Source organism: Gigantopelta aegis, chromosome 8 (assembly GCF_016097555.1).
Source record: "Gigantopelta aegis isolate Gae_Host chromosome 8, Gae_host_genome, whole genome shotgun sequence".
NCBI classification, from domain to species: domain Eukaryota; kingdom Metazoa; phylum Mollusca; class Gastropoda; order Neomphalida; family Peltospiridae; genus Gigantopelta; species Gigantopelta aegis.
Window position 1 is genome coordinate 74,579,329 of NC_054706.1, and position 22,268 is coordinate 74,601,596.

A 22,268-nucleotide genomic window follows, 5' to 3' on the forward strand; every position below is an offset into this window, starting at 1 on the left:
TTTATTTAGACAAATCTTTTACTTATACTAATCCTTTTTTTAGACAAATATTTTACTTATACTAATCCTTTATTTAAACAAATCGTTTACTTACACTAATATTTTATTTTGACAAATGATTTACTTACACTTATATTTTATTTCTACAAATTTTGTTTTGTTTTGTTATCTGGGCCATCTGTGGAGGACAAGTGTTAATGTTTAGTTGTGAGTGACAGAGATGCCGGTATTGTCAGTACAGAGATGGAACCCAGCACATACCGGCCAATGGTTTATCCACTTGGCTACCATGGCTGGTGATATAAATGTGAAAGTTAAAGATTGATTTACTGAATGACAGCACTATAGAGCACACTGATTAATTAATGGTAATCTATTGGTTGTCAACCATTTTGTAATTCTAACACAGTCTTCAGATAAAAACCACTAAATTTCTTTGAAGAGATCTTTTATATGAACTTTTCTACACATTGGACAGAAAAAACCCAGTGGGTCCAGTGAGGGGTTTCGATCCTACAACTAAAAGCACCTCAGGTGAGTGCTCTACCAACTGAGTTTTTCTCTTTCCAACCAGTGCCCCATGACTGGTATATTAAAAGCTGAGGTATGTGCTGTCCAGTCTGTAGAAAAGTTAATATAAAAGATCCATAATGTGAAAGAGAAACTAATATTACATACTGGTCTCTGCTTCTTGATCCCTGCCCACAGTTTGAACCTGTTCATCATGAAGTCGATCATCTCATAGTCCTGGGCTTCAAGTGTCGCCTTGTAGTACATCTGTTGTCGTGTCATGCGGTACGTGTCGTTCAGCACCGCCATCACCAGGCCGATGAAGACCCCGTACGTGAGGGCGTAGAAGGAGTAGAAGTAGGGCGGGGTTAACACCGGGTGGAACTCTAGCAGGGTGGCCAGGTTCATGGCTCCACATATCGTTCTCAGCAAGGTCGTTATGGCAGTGTGGAAACTCGCAAAGTCTCGTATTGTGGAACCATAGATCTGAAACATGATATTTAATAGAATTACAATGTGTCACTTTCAGATGAAACTCACAAAATCTTGACTTGTTGAACTATAAATCTGAACGAGATGACATTTAATAGAATTATAATGTGTCAATCAGTTGAAAACATGGTCTGAAATAGAAAAATAATATTTGTCAATATGCACAAACTTACAATGTAAATCGGGGTGGGGGGTGGGGGAAAGGAGCTAAATACTTAAATCTGTGTTAAGCAACCATTAAAGTGAGCATCAAAATATTGCTTATTAAGACAGGTGGCTACTTAATATAGGTCAGCTTGATATGGTCAAAATGAATCTAGAGATGGCCACAGGTTTGTCTGTACTTAAAACATGTATTACGACTATGATCTAACAGCTATAGAAATTGTCTTTTGGTTGCAGTATTATATAAAATGATAGATTATTGGTGTAAAAGCCCAGATAGGACAGTCACCTCAGTTTCTGATAAGGTGCTGCCATAAAAAGAAGGTAATACATTTTTTTAAAGTCTAATGTTAAATAGTAAATGAGAATGAAAGAGAGAGAGAGAGAGAGAGAGAGAGAGAGAGAGAGAGAGAGAGAGAAAGACAAAGGTTGAACTGTCATTAGAATGCAACTTACCAGGTATCCCAGCTGTGCATAGCTACATATCATGATAACAAAGATAAGTGTGCAGCCAAGAAGTTTCCCGACTGCGTTCGCTAGAGTCTTGTCATACACATGAAAACACTTGATGAACCGCAGTTGTCTCACAATCTAGAAAACAATATCAAAGTCTGACAATCTACAAAACAGCATGTTTTGAATGATAAAGCAATGTGCCGTTTTGAATGATAAAACATTGTCCTGTTTAAATGATAAAACAAAGTGCTGTTTGAATGACAAAACAATGTGCTGTTTGAATGACAAAATAATGTGCTGTTTTGAATGATAAAACAATGTGCTATTTTGAGTGATAAAACAATGTGCTGTTTAAATGATAAAACAATGTGTTGTTTTGAATAATAAAAACAATGTGCTGTTTAAATGATAAAACAATGTGCTGTTTTGAATGATAAAACAATGTGCTGTTTGAATGACAAAACAATCTGCTGTTCTGACGATGAACAAACATATTCAAAACTCAGAATTGTTTTCCAAAATCTGTTTCTGTGATGACACATGTTGTGAGTATCTCTCAGCGTTTACCTTGATAAAGATGAGGAACAGTAACCAGGCGTGCAGGTCACACAGAACCTCATGCAGGTGAGATGGCCGGTCAAAGCTGGTGAACATCTGCCTGTTGGCAAAGTAGTCGTGGAAGGTGTTGGTTGTCACAACGATGCATGCCACGTACAGCCCGACACAGCTAACACTGAGTGTGACGATGACGACATCAAGCCAGTTCCACACGCTGGTGATGAAGTGAGATTTCTCCTCGACCATTGTTAGTATTAGGTGAACAATCAGGTAAACAACACATGCCATGAACAACACCTGCAGTGAGGAAAATAGTATCTTTAGTCAGCCTGGGTGTTTGGTAAACAGTTTTATTAGTCAGCCTGGGTGTTTGGTAAACAGTTTTATTAGTCAGCCTGGGTGTTTGGTAAACGGTTTTATTAGTCAGCCTGGGTGTTTGGTAAACAGTTTTATTAGTCAGCCTGGGTGTTTGGTAAACACTTTTATTAGTCAGCCTGGGTGTTTGGTAAACAGTTTTATTAGTCAGGCTGAGTAGAAAACAATTTTACTAGCCAGGCTGGGTGTTTTGTAAACAGTTTTATTAGTCAGGCTGGGTGTTTGGTAAACACTTTTATTAGTCAGGCTGAGTAGAAAACAGTTTTACTAGCCAGGCTGGGTGCTTGGAAAACAGTTTCATTAGTCAAAAACATAAACAATATATGTAGTGAGGAAAAAACTTTCTTTAGTCATACTTCAAGTGCAGACATGACATGTTAGTGTTTTCACTAAAGATTTGACAGGGCACTTTTGTGGCATTTTCACCAGGGACAACGCTACTGAGGCATGGTGCCACACCATAGAGAAACCCTCTAGGGACAACGCTACTGAGGCATGGTGCCACGACATACAAAAACCTTCCAGGGACAATGCTACTGAGGCATGGTGCCACACCATAGAGAAACCCTCCAGGGACAACGCTACTGAGGCATGGTGCCACGACATAGAGAAACCCTCCAGGGACAACGCTACTGAGGCATGGTGCCGCGCCATACAAAAACCCTCCAGGGACAACGCTACTGAGGCATGGTGCCACACCATAGAGAAACCCTCCATGGACAACACTACTGCGGCATGGTGCTACGCCATAGAGAAACCCTCCAGGGACAATGCTACTGCGGCATGGTGCCACACCATACAGAAACCCTCCAGGGACAACGCTACTGCAGCATGGTGCCACGCCATACAGAAACCCTCCAGGGACAACGCTACTGAGGCATGGTGCCACGCCATACAGAAACCCTCCAGGGACAAAACTACTAAGGCATGGTGCCACGCCATACAGAAACCCTCCAGGGACAACACTACAGACAAGTGAGATGCAACATGCCTGTTGTTCACCTTACCTCACACACCATCACTGGGTCAATGCGGACTCCATCGTACCACATCAGTCTCTGGGTCAGAACATCAACACTGGTGAGAACACCGCCTGGAGAGAGTGTTAATAATTATCATAAACAAACATTAAAACATCATTACAAGGAATGTTTTGTTCAGTATCACATCACAATTCGCTTCGCAAGTTTCAGAGATAGCTACGCAATTTTAAAACATTAAACAGTAGTTGCTAATCAATTATCAACTGACTAGAAATGTCGCTAATCAAGATTTTGAAAACAAAATGTTCCCTGCATTATAAAGTGTAAACATCAGCTGATAGTTTTTACGATCATCACAAAGTTATAACATTATCATAAACATTAATAAACATCATCACAAACATTAAATAAAATATCACCATAAACCGAGTTCAACATTACAATAAAAGTCTAAATAACAGAGATTTTCTCTCATCATGAAGTGGATATCTCAGGGGTTCAATAGTCCGATGGTTCAATGGTCCGAAGGTTCAACGGTCCAAAGGTTTAATGGTCCGAAAGTTCAATAGCCTGGGGTTAGGTCTATAAACCTTGTTACTACTGAACCTAGGGTTAGGGTTCAAACTATTGAACCTTCGGACTATTGAATGTTCGGACTATTGAACCTTTGGACCATTGAACCTTTGGACTATAGAGCTGTAACCTACCTCAGAATGAGAACTATGAGAATGGATCATTTTTCTGATTGTAAACAATACCTGACAATGGAAACTCGAGAAGGACAGACACTGAACTAGCGAGGTCTTCTGCCATGCTGTAGAGAGTGAACTCCACAAACACGGCACGTGTGTATAGGTTCATCCAGTCCTCACTGAAGATGTCCTGTAGAAGTTGTCGTGTCTCATTGTATGATGTCCCCAACATCACAACGTAACCGCCTCCAGAATACAGCTGAGCATGGCCAAACTTGGATTGCCTGCACAACACAATCAAACATTAGACTATTCGTTTGTTAACTGATGTCATTATTAAAAATGCACATCAGACGTAAGGGGGATTGCCTACACAACACAACACAAGCAAACATTAAACATTTCATTTATTAACTGAGGTCATTATTAAAAATGCATATCAGACGTAAGGGGCTGTCAACAATTATATAATGGAAAGGGAGTCTTGGTCAGGAGTTAGTTATGTTTTCAAGACAATGAAAAAGGGATGTGTGAATGAGGTGGGCATGGCTCAGTTCAATGCACACAGTGCTACCTACGTGTTGGTCTCTTCAGCAGAGCTGTACGGCCATGGAGCGTTTAGATTATTGCTTGTCTGCCATTTTAATCCGTATCTAGCCGTGTCCTCCTTGAAGGTCATAGATCCTTCACATGGGTCAGAGGTCAAAAATGGAACCTTCAGCTTGTTCAGATCAGAAGCAGCAGGACAGAGGTCTAGAATACAACATGGAATACAAACGTTACCCTTAAGATACAATGTTTATTGGTGAGACTGTAACACAATGTTTACTGGTGAGACTGCAACACAATGTTTACTGGTGAGACTGTATCACAATGTTTACGGGTGAGACTGTAACACAATGTTTACTTGTAAGAAAATGTTTACTTGTAAGATTAACACAATGTATACTTGTAAGATTAACACAATGTATACTTGTAAGATTAACACAATGTATACTTGTAAGATTAACACAATGTTTACCTGTAACACTAACACGTTTATTTGTAAGACCAACACAATGTTTACTTGTAAGACCAACACAATGTTTACTTGTAACACTAAACACAATGTTTATTTGTAAGACCAACACAATGTTTACTTGTAAGACCAACACAATGTTTACTTGTAACACTAATACACTGTTTATTTGTAACACTAAACACAATGTTTACTTGTAATACTACACCATGTGTATTTGTAACACTAAACACAATGTTTACTTGTAACACTAACACACTGTTTATTTGTAACACTAAACACAATGTTTACTTGTAATACTACACCATGTTTATTTGTAACACTAAACACAATGTTTACTTGTAACACTAACACACTGTTTATTTGTAACACTAAACACAATGTTTACTTGTAATACTACACCATGTTTATTTGTAAGATTAACACAATGTTTACTTGTAAGATTAACACAATGTTTACTTGTAAGATTAACACAATGTATACTTGTAAGATTAACACAATGTATACTTGTAATACTACACAATGTTTATTTGTAAGATTAACACAATGTATACTTGTAAGATTAACACAATGTATACTTGTAATACTACACAATGTTTATTTGTAAGATTAACACAATGTATACTTGTAAGATTAACACAATGTATACTTGTAAGATTAACACAATGTATACTTGTAAGATTAACACAATGTATACTTGTAATACTACACAATGTTTATTTGTAAGATTAACACAATGTATACTTGTAAGATTAACACAAAGTTTACTTGTAAGATTAACACAATGTTTACTTGTAAGATTGTAATGTTAAAGTTTACTTGTAAGACTAACACAATATTTACCTGTAACACTAACACAATGTTATTTGTAACACTTAACGCAATGTTTACTTGTAAGACTAATACAATGTATACTGTAAATCAGAAAATGTTGGTGAACATAAAATATTCATGAATTTAGCGAAGCCATACAAAACACTAACATTTCATTACGCTAAATATAAACTAAAGTCAGATTAAAAGAAAAATCAAACAAGTCTTAAAACTGTGAACAATTCAATTGGATTTCAGAACCAAGCCAAATAAAAAGTTGTCACATATCCTATGTACACTACCGTTTGTGCCACGTCTCAGTGGAAAAACAGATTATGACAGCTTACTACCCCTGTACGCACAATAGACTACTCCGAAAACATGTTTTCATTGGACTGATTATGTGTGGTTGTTTCATCACCGACTAACTGGACAAACAACAGGCTATAGATTAGACAATAAATACAGCAAACAATACTAATTAGTTTAGATGTATTACACTGTAATGTTTTTATTAAAATTAATTTGGAGACCAGCAGCGTTACTTAGGTGTTTGAGGCTATATTTCAATCCGGAAATAGTGCACATTGCAGAACATCAAAAAGTATCGAGTGTTCTTGTGACCAGTCAGTCGTAAAAAAAAAACCCACGACTACGTTTGATATGCCAACCTCGCTAAAGTTTTATGTTGCTAAAATGTCACTGATATGGATTTCGCTAAATTGTAAGGTCTTTAATATTTTCTGATTTACAGTACTTATAAAAGTAACCCAACATTTTCTGGTAAGACTAAAGTGATGTTTACCTTTAAGCCTAACACAACATTTTCTGGTAAGACTAAAGTGATGTTTACCTTTAAGCCTAACACAACATTTACTGGTAAGACTAAAGTGATGTTTACCTTTAAGCCTAACCCAACATTTACTGGTAAGACTAAAGTGATGTTTACCTTTAAGCCTAACCCAACATTTACTGGTAAGACTAAAGTGATGTTTACCTTTAAGCCTAACCCAACATTTACTGGTAAGACTAAAGTGATGTTTACCTTTAAGCCTAACACAACATTTACTGGTAAGACTAAAGTGATGTTTACCTTTAAGCCTAACACAACATTTACCTGTAATACTGCGTATCTGTCTGAGTCTGGTGACACCCAGTAGCAGGGGGAATTCTTCTGTGTGTAGTTCTTGATGGTGGATTGTTTCTGCTAGGACAGATTGCATCCAGCCCTGTACATCTGGAATACTAGAATAAAAACAAAAGAACAAAAATTGAACTTTGTACAATAATGATTCAAATTTTAATACCTATGTTAGTATACAGGAGATTGTAAAATAAAAATACTGTATCTCTTTTGATGTATGAAAGTTTGTACAATAACAATAGCCTTTTTAATATTTATTTTAGTGTAGGAACATTTTTAAAATTCAAGGCTGAATTAAACAATTTTTTTTTTTTTAAAGTTTTGATTCTGAAATTAACAAAATATTTGCATGTATGTACAAACCTTTTTAAAGTTTCAAGTCTATGTTTTAAAAATATTTGCATTAGTATATACAAACCTTTTTAAAGTTTTGAGGTTTTTTTTTATAATATTTGTTGTAGTGTATGAACCTTTTTAAAATTTCTGGTTTAAATTTTTAAAATATTTGCATTAATGTACATACTTTTTTAAATTTCCGAGTCTGAGGTTCGCTGGACTGTCTGTGAGCCGGTGTTTCACGTACTGGGTGCTGACGAAGGCGCTGTGTGGGAAGTTGATGTAGCAGATCGCCAGGAGCAACGTGAGCAGGAAGCTGAAGAGAACGACTTGGCGCAGCATCACGTGCATGCGGCAAATCTTCATCCCCTTCTCCCTCGCCTGCAGCAACGCAAACCCACCCAGCGGGCGAAACCTCACATCCTGTGTAGAGACATAACAAACACATGAATTAAACCTCCAACCCACCCAGTGCGGGAAACCTGACATCCTGTATAGAGAAATAACAAACACATGAATTACACTTCAAACAACACCCAGCAGGTGAAACCTGACATCCTGTATAGAGAAATAACAAACACGTGAATTACACTTCAAACCCGCCCAGTGAGTGAAACCTGACATCCTGTATAGAGAAATAACAAACACGTGAATTACACTTCAAACCCGCCCAGTGAGTGAAACCTCACATCCTGTATAGAGAAATAACAAACATGTGAGTTACACTTCAAACAACACCCAGTGGGTGAAACCTGACATCCTGTATAGAGAAATAACAAACAAGTGAATTAAACCTCAAACCCACCCAGTGGCCAAAACATCATATTGTGCAGAGAAATAACAAACACGTGAATTAAACCTCAAACCCACCCAGTGGGTGAAACATCACATTGTGTGTAGAGAAATAACAAACACATGATTTACATGCCATATTGTCATCATCTTCCGTAGAACATTATATATAAATAAAACCACCAACCTCTAGAATTACTAAAAGTTGTCACCACACCATTTCTAGGTTAAAAATAATTTTGATGATATAGGAAAATTGCCCATAACTACCTGTATTTAACATAGGCCTACATATAACATTGTCACTGGTTTTAAAAATGTTATTTAATTCTTGACATACATAATGATCAGTGATGCTTCACATAATACCCCTTACCCCTAGAGCATTCCTATTGTTGAACAGCTGCCAACAAAAACAAAGATGTGCTACCAATAACAAGTATTCACTAAATACCAAACAAGGGTTTTCCCAGAGGCATATAATGTCTGTTTGTAAGTAAGCGTTTTGGTGAAGTGCAAGTGCTTTAAATCAATTGTTACTATGCTTTAATTAGTCATGTGTGACAACTGACTGTTGGTTGTAAAGTTCTGTTCTTTAAAAACCCTTGGGGAATGGCCTGAAACCATTATGCTGACTTCGTGAAATGTCTCACCTTGATCTGTTCGTTGGCCTGCACTGTGGGCAGAACGTCGATAGAATCTCCATCGTGGTCCTCGTGTACGTTTTTAGAGACCACAGCCAGATACACCGCCAACACCAACACCTACAACAGTCAGTCAATATGTAGCAACAGTAATAATACAACTATAGTCCATCCCCTGGTAAAAACCCTGACACTATCATAACATATTATTGGGGCAATAAACTATTTAAAAAAAAAAAAAATCCCAAAAACCCACCTTTTTTCATACTATGGAATTTACTACCAGTTATTTATTTCTGAGCCGATTGTTTTCAAAATTGCACACAAAAATAGGATTTTGTTTTGTTATTTCCAAAACACTTTTACTGTTTTTCTTATGTCAAACCAAACTGAAGTTATTTACAAAAACATCTTTATAGGAAGATGGGACGGACTATAATCATAATCAACATGCACTGAACATCTACAATAGTCACAGTATTGAATACTAATACCTGTATTACAATAAAATAAAACAATAAGATGGCAATACACTGGCCTACTTTTTACCAGATAATGGTTACACTGACCTAGTTTTACAAGGTGGTGACACATTGACCTACTTTTGTTCAAATAATGGTATTACTGACCTAGTTTAAACAAATGATGGTTATACAATCTACTTTAAAAATATGTTTACAGTGACCTACTTAATTTTTTTATGGTTACACTGACCTACATGTATTTTCTATAAGATAAACACAGATATACTGAGGTTTACACAGTTCACCTTGACTGGTTCAATGATGAACACTGAGAAGAGGAACGAGATAATAATAGACAGGAGCCACTTGATGGCGACGTGACGGCCGAAGTTGTAGCCATACAGCAGGATGACGATGATGGAGATGGTGGACAGCAGCGTGCACACCATGTAGCCGATGTACACACACCACGGGGGCAGCGAGCACGCTGTCCTCGGTCTCATAGACTGGGAAATACTGCTGTGACCTGATTAACATAATGTACACAAATAATTAATTTGTTGTAATGTGATTGACAGAATGTACACAATTTACTCTTTGTTACATCTTGATTTACATAAAGTGCATAAATAATTCACTGCTTATTGTTATAATGTAATTGATATAATATACACAACAATAATTAACTCTTGATTATATCTTAATTTATATAATGTGCATAAATAAATAACTCCTTACTGATTGACACAAAGTACACAGTCAATTAACTTGTTAATTTGAATTATATAATTGTAGCTTAGCATAAGGTAATTGGAGTGTGTGGAATGGTTGATCTAGCATAATATAACTTGGGGGAGGGAGGTGAGGGTGGAATGCAGTTTTAAAAAAGGGCATAGTAACATAAAAATTTTTTAACTAAACATTTAACTGTAAGTTGTAAACAAAATAAGCACTGTTTTGGGTAGTGGACAAGGTGGGTGGTGGACTTAGTTATGATGACTTTTAAATATTCCTTGTTCAAGTGATTGTTGTCTATATTTTTTCCAGCTACTACTTGTTACAAGACTTACGCCTCCAGTATGCTGCCACACTGCTCTCACGCCTACTGTCTGGCTCCGAGTTAGATCCTGGGTGTCGGTCTGATCTGATGGATGCTGTCTCCTTCAGGCTGCTTGTACCGTGAGACATCCGACGAGATGCCTTCCTGGCAGCTCCACTCGATGAACTGAACTTCCTGTAAAACATCAATGATTGGTTAACTCATTACAAGAACAACAGTGACTGGTTAAACCAAACTGATCTTCTTGTGAGAACAACATTCCAGTGATTGGTTAAACCAAACTGAACATATTGTAACAAGAACAGTGATTGGTTAAACCAAACTGAATTTGTTATAAGAATAAGAGCCATTGTTTAAACCACAATACCGTGCCACTACAGGCGTGTTCGCTCAGGTATGCCACCTTGGGATGACGCTCCGGCCGAGTTTCGACTCTTTCTTCCTTTTCTCTGTTGTAATAAATGGCTGCAAACAACTTCTATTTTGTTTGTTGCCTCCACCCCTTCTACTTTTCTTTTTTCTGTTTTTATGTCCTTCTTCCTCTATGATTTTGGTTGAAATGAATTATTATTATTTCTTACCCAATTAGAATCCAATACCATCCAATGGTATTGCGAGAAAATATAGTGTCTGCTAGTCGGTCCGCGCACCACTAGCAGACCATAAATCGATCAGGTAAGCCTAGTGTGAGAGTGTCTGTGTGAGTGTTTGTTATTTCACCATGGTTTGGCGGCTCATATACTTGGCAGTATTTGCGCTGCCCGCCATTGGTGAATTTTGGCTGATGTTTGAATGTTTGTTTTAGGTTTTAATAATTATATACTATTTTAACCCTTTTTAGATGGTAATAAATGTTGTTGCAAGTTAATTCCTCTTGTCATTTTAGATATTACTATTTTAATATACATGTATGTTTTCTTTTAATTTAAATAGGTTTTAAACAGGTTATTAACTTGATCGGTCATCTACTATATTGAAAAAAAGAAACTTGGCCGATACTCGATGTCACCCACTTAACGATTAAGTGGTCACCTGGGTGACACCGAGGCTTATATAGCAATGACTTTTGTCATCCGTTTAGGTGGCGCACCCCTACAGGTGTAGAGCTCACGAATGCTTGAGGAACTCAGCGAGGACACTCTCATAATAACCTCGGATCTCCACTCAACACCAACAACAATACGTTTCACCACCACTCCAGACGGCGCCTGGCGGGCTTTCACATCATCATCATTCCTCTCCCATCATTCCTCTCCTTCCTTCCTTTACATCACTATCATCTTAATTACGGTCCAAATGTGCTATATAGATAACCTGGGGGTGGGCGGGATGGGGGGGGGGGCGTGGTAGGGAGCTATTTGGGTGCGCTAGGGCGTAAGCAGTTTGGGCCGATAGGAATGCCTGTTAGGAGGCCTCCCTCCCCCGGAACCTCCACCCCATGGAAATCCGGATTAGCCAAAGTGGGCTACCTGGATGTTGGAACGTAAACCAGATTGGGCGCGATGCTCCCCACTTTGCGAATCATTTATCCTCCAGGGCTTAAGGTTAAAAATAATTATAAAAATATTAATATAAATTAATATTTTATTATTACCCGGTAATTATATTTATTATATTGGGTCTTTAGATCAGCCTGATTGAAAATACTCTTTGCACCTACTAATTAATAACTTTAATTTAAAAACATGGTCAGTTTAAATTTAATTGGTGCTTTAAATTATTATTTTAAAGTAATAATAATATAAGTTTAATGCCCTATTTATTTTTCTTTTCTAAGTGGTCTTACCACGGTTTTAAAATGTCCCCTTCATACTCCCACACCTCCCATTCCCCTACCCCCCTCCCGCCCTGGAGTTGGTCACTGGCGAAGTCAGAGGCCAAATCCGAGGTGGGTGTGCCTGAACCCTTGTGGATATGGGCACGTAAATAGAGTTCCCATCCCAACCCATACCGTGCCATGGAACCCTCCACTGGCGAAGTCAGAGGTCAGATCCGTTGTGGGCGTGCCTGAAACTTCATGGATATGGGCACGTTAAACGAGTTTCCATTCCATTCCATACCGGCCTTGGTGGTGTTGTGGTTAAGCCATCGGACATAAGGCTGGTAGGTACAGGGCAGGCCCGTAGGATGGATTTTCAAAGTGGGGGGCTCATTTTTATGGTTGTATCGTCAGGTTTCCATATTTGCATTATAAGACATTTTAAAGTCCCGAAATAAAAACTGGCTCCCACCCAGAGTGAGTTTTAATGACTCAGTGGGTAGGTGTAAGACCACTACACCCTCTTCTTTCTCACTAACCACAAACAATTAACAACTAACCCACTGTCCTGGACAGACAGCCCAGATAGCTGAGGTGTGTACCCAGGACAGCGTGCTTGAACTGTAACTGAATATAAGCATGAAAATAAGTTGAAATGAAATAAACAACAATGAATGTACTAAAAGAATAAAAATGATTGATTAAACCAAATAAAATTTTCTGTAAGAACACAGTGACTGGTAATTTAACCAAACTGAATTTTCTATAACAACAACAGTTGTTGGTTACACCCAACTAAATATGATATATAAACCTAGCAGACACTTTTGTGTACATTCTCCCGGGACACCTATATGATTATCCTAATATTGCACTGTACAAAATTGTTTCAGCCTCGGCAACAAACTTACTGAATCTAAACAGATAAAATGAAAATATCTGTTTAAAGGGACATTCCTGAGTTTGCTGCATTGCCATTGTAAGATGTTTCCGACTAATAAAATATTTCTACGATTAAACTTACATATTAAATATATATTCTTGTTTAGAATATTAGTGTGTTTCTGGTCGTGTTAATATTTGTAAGAAGTGCAAACTGGATTTTGTCTTCAAATAATTTCGTACATATGAAAAAATTATATTTTAGGAAATTAAATAAATTTAACTTAGTATAAATATTAAAACGATTAGAAACATGTTTAATATAAAACCACTAATATTTTATGCAGATAAATATATCTGATATGTAATTACAATCGTTAAAAAATCTCTGTTAGTCGATAACATCTTAAAAATTGCAGTAAACTCAGGAATGTCCCTTTAATACGGACAGTGACAAAATAATTGTACAAACCTTTCTCTCTGGGTTCTAGAGTTATATCTGTGAGTCTGTGTTGATTCCTTGCTCTTTGTTTTCTTATCAGTGGAGAGTTCATCATCCGAATAGAGGATGTCATCCACATTACCCAGATCATCCACTCTAAAACAACAACCAATGTTAGACTGCTGTGGTCTTAGCACTAGAAATGCTACAATGTCAAAATAAGATTGAGAACTGAAGGGACTAAACATATTGGAAACAACGAATGTAAATTAAATTATTTGAATTATCCTACTGTTGACCTGTGGTAGTCTGGTCAAACTTACCGTTGTTAATATATACTCTTCAAAAACAAATAGGAATTTACAATTGCCAAAATTGTAAGGTATATTAGCTGTGGGGAATGGTTATATGATAATAGTGAATTAATTGTGCAAACATTACAACCGGTAGTTCAGTATTACAGTAGGTTTTATGTCCACCAAAGATCTTGAAGGATGATTGGAGTCAGAAGTGAAATTTGAAAGTTGATGTTTTTTTATCACTAAATTGCAAATTCAAACAATAAAAATGATTAAAAACAAAACAATAACAACTGTATGATCAACAGAATGAAAAAGATTGACAGAAATAATATTCCACAGTGATTAACCTACCTTCCTGGAAATTGTCAAAATCGAGAATGACACCCCATGCACATGTACAGGGCAACTGCGTGATGCACGTGCAAACTATGTAATGTGTTTCGGTGTGTTGATAAACAGACCTGAATGTTCTTTACTCGGATGTCTGTGGTCAAAACGTATGTTCAGTCTAATAGTTAATATTAACATTAATATTTCAAGTTCCCCATCTTTTTTTGAAGAGTATATATAATAATGGTTTAAATAAATGTTTACAATTAAGTAAAACCTACACTTGATGGATTTAGTTATCTGCGTGACAATATCATAAGCTTATGAGATGGGGGTGCAGAGGGGTCCACTGGCTAAAGCCAATATTCACATTCTGGCAAAAATGACGGAGATGTTCAGGTATAATGAACTGACATGAAAACTTTTCATGTATTTCCATCATTTTACTCACAATATTAGTTGTAACCAAATAAAAATGTGTGGTGATTTATTTCAAACTCGATATAGCTATTTGGTAGTAATGCTATTATGAATAAATGAAGAGTTTCATCGCAAAACGTGATAAACGCCATATTAAAAACCATTGTGTGAACACCACTCAACCACTGTTCACACGTAGACAAGTTCAAATTCAGTTTTCAGCAAAATGTCTGAGGATATATCGCAGATTGCAGAGAAACTGGCGTAGTGTTTATGGTGGTTTGGAATAAAATGTTTTTAGGATTGGGTGTGTATAGTGGCATTTATCCTGTTTTGTGATGAAACTCCTCAAGTGTTATCCAGATTGGGACATTTTTGTTTAATTCAGGCAAAAATCAGCCTGCCCACTCCAAAAATTGGAGCCCATATGGCTATGCACAGCATTATAACAATACAGTGGATCAAACTTATAACTGATGTTTTGTGTTTAGTTACAATTAACTCAAACCTACTGTTCATTCTAGGTTTACAGACAGTATTATTAACTATATAAAACCTGTCATTGATGGTCGGTGGTTGTCGTGGCTGCACGCGACTGGCGGTGGCGCCGGCAGGGTATGGGGGAGTCTTCATTTTCTTTGACTTCTTCACAGGAACGGGATTACTCTTGGCCCATTCATCGTCAGAGGAAAACAGATCAATATCATTCTTACCAGCCAACTTGGTGCTCGGTTTACTGTAACAGACAACATTATGACAACTATACACCCAAATCTAGAACAGACTTTAAACTGAAACATAACTTTCACCATTCACTGTGGGTCAGAGTCAGTCCAACAAAATATGTAGTGACACTTAAAAAACCCATATTTGTGATACAGTAAAATATCTTGTGACATAACTAGACATGTTGTAATACAACAAAACATTCTGCGAAACAACAAAATATATTGATCCACAGCAAAAACATTTTCTGACCAAGCAATACATTTTATGACATATAAAAATATTTTGTGGCTCATGAAAACATATGGTGAGACATAAGAAAACATTCTGAGACCAAACAAATATCTTGTAACAAAACAAAACATCCTGTGCAATTACACAACATTCTGTGGCAATACAAACATACTGTAAAAAAAAAGAAAACTGACATTACAAAATATTCACGAAGTAAGTCTGATTCACAACTGATATATACTAACGACACTCTGTTTATTATAAAAGTAAGGTTAGGTTATGAAGAAGATGAACTGACCCAAGACTGGTTGTTTTGTCCTTGGCTTGTTGTTTTTTCTCTTTCTGTTCTAATTCCTGATCAATCTTGTCCAACCTCTGCTGAAATTCATCATCACTGTCACATCCATCCTGTAAATAATAAAATATAACATTATCTCAACAACTACTTGTATTTAATCTGTTTTAAAATATAAAATTATAAAAACGTAATCAAGCAAATGTGTTATGAAGAGGAAAATGCAGTTAATATTTGTACACAAATGGGCATAAGCAGAATTTGTTATAAATTTGTGTCAACAGATTAAATATTGACATAAACAAGAATTAAATTAAATATTAAATATTATAAAAAAAAATTGCGATCATGCAAATCATATTCCTTTATAGGACCATCCTCCCTACTCCTAAAAGCATACACACATCACAAATGTTGATTTTGTAAGGGATATTTTTGTCAAAATGTTTTGTTTGTTTAAAAGCATATACAGTGAAACCTGTCTAAACCGGATGATGTCGGTGACCTAATATTTATCCGGTTTAGACAGGATCCGGTGTTTAGAGGGTCGCGTTTTTATAAAACAGAGTTATTGCCCATGACGTGCAATTTGCAACGAATTACCAGAGAATGATTTGATTGATCCAATAAACCTGTTTTGTAACGTACAGTTATATAATCATTTATTTAGTTAATGATAACATTGTGCTGCAATATTTACTAATTATTAATGCATTGTTTGTTTCCACAAGTTTCTTTTGCCATGGATCTAGAACTTTCTTTTGTAAATTCTCTGATATGTTCGTAGCTAAAAACGAACATGTCCGAGAATTGCCGAATGAATCTGAATGTGGTAAAGGCAACAAGGGCTAATCATCTCGCCGTATCCCTATTTTGTTATATATATATTTGTGAACTAACTTTAAAACAAAACAAAAAACAAAACAAGTTTCAGTATAATTTAGTTTTTATCGAAACCTTGCATAATTTTTACCAAAAACATGGACCCGATCAACGTTTAAAAAACGAGTCCACAGTTTGTTGTTTTGCTTCCGATTTGCTTTTGAGGACAATCTTCATAGACATTGATTCAAGTTTCAGAATGTGTTCTAAATAGCGTTCATCCTTTGCAAGAGCAAAATTTCTAAGTTTTTAATCATAACCAGTGCATCATTGTGCGACATTTCACAACCGTTGGGTTGCAAACTTTCATCGGAACAACTTTCACTCTCGTCATCACTTGGACTCTTATCACATTCCTCTGATTTTCTGAATTCATTCATCACTTGTATCCTCGATTGGCAAATGGTCGTCAAATGTAATGTAAATTGCATTGACCAAATCAAAGGTGGAAACCGTAAGGCATGAGTAGCGAGCATGTGTTTGAAGGTGAGAAGAAGTCGACAGTTTCAGACAGTACAATTGGAAACAATCAAGCATTAATTACTCTGTCTGCTATTCTGGGCTGAGACCGCAGAAAGCGGTGACCCGTGACATAACACCGGATGTTGGTCAGTGGAAATTCCGGTCGGCTTTGTTAGCTGGAAGTTGTGTTTTCACGCGAAGTTGACTCTTCATTCATTTACACTACGCCGGTTTGTTCAGGTTAATTTATTAAGGATTTAACATTTCTGAGCGAAAAATCAATCCGGTTTTCGGAATTGAGAGGTTCCAGTTTTATCAGGTTTTTATACATGGTTTAAATAGCAAAAAAATTCGGGACTATGGAACTTGGCCGGTTTTGACAGGATTCCGGTATGTTCAAGGTCCGGTTTAGACAGGTTTCACTGTACAGACATTAGCATAACATTGTACACTCATGAAAATATTGATAATGTTGAATAGAAGTAAACTGTTTTAATAAAACCTTTTTCTTTGATTTCTTCTTGGAGTCTGATTTGGATGTACTCGGAGGATCGGCACTACTCAGATTGTCAGACCAGGCCGGAACCTTTTCTGGCCAGCTTCTCAGAATGTTGTCATGTGACCACATCAGTTCATGTGTGCGACGGATAGACTGAAGGGATGACTGCAATAAAATAAACAATATATTGACTGGAATAAAATAAAACATGTATAGATTGGGGTAAAATAAACCATGTATAGACTGGGGTAAAATAAACCATGTATAGACTGGAATACAATAAACCATGTATAGACTGAGGTAAAATAAACCATGTATAGACTGGGGTAAAATAAACCATATATAGATTGGAATAAAATAAACCATGTATAGACTGGAATAAAATAAACCATGTATAGACTGGGGTAAAATAAACCATATATAGATTGGAATAAAATAAACGATGTATAGACTGGAGTAAAATAAACCATGTATAGACTGGAATAAAATAAACCATGTATAGACTGGGATAAAATAAACCATGTATAGACTGGGGTAAAATAAACCATGTATAGACTGGGGTAAAATAAACCATGTATAGACTGGGGTAAAATAAACCATGTATAGACTGGAATAAAATAAACCATGTATAGACTGGGGTAAAATAAACCATGTATAGACCTGAATAAAATAAACCATGTATAGATCTGAATAAAATAAACCATGTATAGACTGGGGTAAAATAAACCATGTATAGACCTGAATAAAATAAATCATGTATAGACTGGGGTGAAATAGACCATGTATAGACTGGGGTAAAATAAAACATGTATAGACTGGGGTAAAATAAACCATGTATAGAATGGGATAAAATAAACCATGTATAGATCTGAATAAAATAAACCATGTATAGACTGGGGTAAAATAAACCATGTATAGACTGGAATAAAATAAACCATGTATAGACCTGAATAAAATAAACCATGTATAGACTGGGGTAAAATAAACCATGTATAGACTGGAATAAAATAAACCATGTATAGACTGGGGTAAAATAAACCATGTATAGACTGGGGTAAAATAAACCATGTATAGACTGGGGTAAAATAAACCATGTATAGAATGGGATAAAATAAACCATGTATAGATCTGAATAAAATAAACCATGTATAGACTGGGGTAAAATAAACCATGTATAGACTGGAATAAAATAAACCATGTATAAACTGGAATAAAATAAACCATGTATAGACTGGAATAAAATAAACCATGTATAGACTGGGGTAAAATAAACCATGTATAGACTGGGGTAAAATAAACCATGTATAGACTGGAATAAAATAAACCATGTATAAACTGGGGTAAAATAAACCATAAATAGACTCAAGTGAAGACTGTAATGAAACAAACCAGATAATTATATATAAGTATAATAACAATAAATAGACTGAAGTGAAGAATGCAATAAAACAAACCATATATACATGTAAACCGTCCCCCATCCACCGCCCCCCAAAATACAAACAAAAACATATATATATATATATAGAATGCAATGAACAAATCATAAATACTGTAGACTTGATTAATATTGTAATTAGTTTTTTTGTCAGTCAACATGGACCGTAGCGCATGTTCACAATGTGTAAATTTCATGATTGACCGACATCACAATAAACACACCAAACGAAACTAATGCATGTATATACATTTTGTAACTTGGGGTTGGGTGCGAACAATGCAAAATTTAAATGCGCACATTTCCCCCCATTTACAATCAAAACAAATCATATATAAACTGCAATACAAAACTCCACAAACATTGGAATATTGTCTGGAGAAAGACCAACAACCAAGTTACAAGTTTCAGAGTTTCTAACTGTACAATCTGGAAGATGAGTTACCTTCTTTGTGGTGTTTGTTGGCTCACTGTGGGCCTCGCTGTCCTCACTCACTCGCCTCACGGTGTTTGATCTGTGCAAACTTCCCAGCTCGAACGCCTACAAGAAAAACCCCATTATAAAACTTATGGTACACAGATAATGTAGTTAATAGGTGTCATGATATTGTTAAAAACATCCATTTAATCCTGTTTTGTGCAGATATGGTTTTGAAAGTGCTAATGGTTTTGTGGTTCAGATTTCAGATGCATGAATTGCTGTCATATATTAGTCACTATATCTCACCCTCAACAAACAACTGTCACACTTCACTATAAGTACATCTCACCCTCAATGAACAACCGTCATACTTCACTATAAGTACATCTCACCCTCAAACTCAACCGTCATACTTCACTATAAGTACATCTCACCCTCAATGAACAACCGTCATACTTCACTATAAGTACATCTCACCCTCAAACACAACCGTCATACTTCACTATAAGTACATCTCACCCTCAGCGAACAACCGTCATACTTCACTATAAGTACATCTCACCCTCAATGAACAACCGTCATACTTCACTATAAGTACATCTCACCCTCAAACACAACCGTCATACTTCACTATAAGTACATCTCACCCTCAAACACAACCGTCATACTTCACTATAAGTACATCTCACCCTCAATGAACAACCGTCATACTTCACTATAAGTACATCTCACCCTCAAACACAACCGTCATACTTCACTATAAGTACATCTCACCCTCAGCGAACAACCGTCATACTTCACTATAAGTACATCTCACCCTCAATGAACAACAGTCATACTTCACTATAAGTACATCTCACCCTCAAACACAACCGTCATACTTCACTATAAGTACATCTCACCCTCAATGAACAACCGTCATACTTCACTATAAGTACATCTCACCCTCAAACACAACCGTCATACTTCACTATAAGTACATCTCACCCTCAGCAAACAACCGTCATACTTCACTATAAGTACATCTCACCCTCAATGAACAACAGTCATACTTCACTATAAGTACATCTCACCCTCAAACACAACCGTCATACTTCACTATAAGTACATCTCACCCTCAAACACAACCATCATACTTCACTATAAGTACATCTCACCCTCAGCGAACAACTGTCATACTTCACTATAAGTACATCTCACCCTCAATGAACAACCGTCATACTTCACTATAAGTACATCTCACCCTCAAACACAACCGTCATACTTCACTATAAGTACATCTCACCCTCAACGAACAACCGTCACACTTCACTATAAGTACATCTCACCCTCAACGAACAACTGTCATACTTCACTATAAGTACATCTCACCCTCAAACACAACCGTCATACTTCACTATAAGTACATCTCACCTTCAACGAACAACAGTCATACTTCACTATAAGTACATCTCACCCTCAACGAACAACCGTCATACTTCACTATAAGTACATCTCACCCTCAACAAACAACCGTCATACTTCACTATAAGTACATCTCACCCTCAATGAACAACCATTATACTTCACTATAAGTACATCTCACCCTCAAACACAACCGTCATACTTCACTATAAGTACATCTCACCCTCAACGAACAACCGTCATACTTCACTATAAGTACATCTCACCCTCAACGAACAACCGTCATACTTCACTATAAGTACATCTCACCCTCAACGAACAACCGTCATACTTCACTATAAGTACATCTCACCCTCAAACACAACCGTCATACTTCACTATAAGTACATCTCACCCTCAACGAACAACCGTCATACTTCACTATAAGTACATCTCACCCTCAATGAACAACAGTCATACTTCACTATAAGTACATCTCACCCTCAATGAACAACAGTCATACTTCACTATAAGTACATCTCACCCTCAACGAACAACCGTCATACTTCACTATAAGTACATCTCACCCTCAACGAACAACCGTCATACTTCACTATAAGTACATCTCACCCTCAACGAACATCCGTCATACTTCACTATAAGTACATCTCACCCTCAAACACAACCGTCATACTTCACTATAAGTACATCTCACTCTCAACGAACAACCGTCATACTTCACTATAAGTACATCTCACCCTCAAACACAACCCTGTAATTCTCCAGTAACTACACTGCACTCTTAATGAACAACCCTCAAATACAATCCTGTCACACATCACCTAACAACCATGGTACTTTAGTATCTCACCCTGACTGAGCCGATGGTGCTCTATCTCACCTTTACAATACTCTACCTCACCCTGACAGTGCTCTATCTCACCCTAACAATACTCTACCTCACCCTGACAGTGCTCTATCTCACCCTAACAATACTCTACCTCACCCTGATAGTGCTCTATCTCACCCTATCAATACTCTACCTCACCCTGACAGTGCTCTATCTCACCCTAACAATACTCTACCTCACCCTGACAGTGCTCTATCTCACCCTGACAGTGCCCTATCTTATCTTCACAGTACTCTATCTCACCTTCACAGTACTCTATCTCACCCTGTCAGTGTTCTATCTCACCCTGACTGTACTCTATCTCACCTTTACAGTACTCTATCTCACCTTCACAGTACTCTATCTCACCCTGACAATACTCTATACCACTCTATCTCACCC

The 22,268-nt window shown here is 36.8% G+C and overlaps 1 protein-coding gene across 1 annotated transcript in view; it reads right to left on the reverse strand.

The window, feature by feature from the left end:
- Positions 1-22,268, reverse strand: part of LOC121379826 (polycystin-1-like) — a 52,471-nt gene that overhangs the window by 8,334 nt on the left and 21,869 nt on the right. Inside the window, exons 13-28 of the mRNA XM_041508478.1 lie at positions 19,619-19,714; positions 17,739-17,900; positions 15,896-16,005; positions 15,194-15,373; positions 13,616-13,741; positions 10,513-10,676; positions 9,748-9,968; positions 8,988-9,098; positions 7,730-7,965; positions 7,180-7,307; positions 4,810-4,984; positions 4,298-4,515; positions 3,564-3,649; positions 2,191-2,478; positions 1,624-1,758; positions 679-996 (exon numbers count right to left, since the gene is read on the reverse strand). Of these exons, the coding sequence (XP_041364412.1) occupies positions 679-996; positions 1,624-1,758; positions 2,191-2,478; positions 3,564-3,649; positions 4,298-4,515; positions 4,810-4,984; positions 7,180-7,307; positions 7,730-7,965; positions 8,988-9,098; positions 9,748-9,968; positions 10,513-10,676; positions 13,616-13,741; positions 15,194-15,373; positions 15,896-16,005; positions 17,739-17,900; positions 19,619-19,714 (2,754 nt within the window). The remainder of the gene's footprint in view (positions 1-678; positions 997-1,623; positions 1,759-2,190; positions 2,479-3,563; positions 3,650-4,297; positions 4,516-4,809; positions 4,985-7,179; positions 7,308-7,729; positions 7,966-8,987; positions 9,099-9,747; positions 9,969-10,512; positions 10,677-13,615; positions 13,742-15,193; positions 15,374-15,895; positions 16,006-17,738; positions 17,901-19,618; positions 19,715-22,268) is intronic.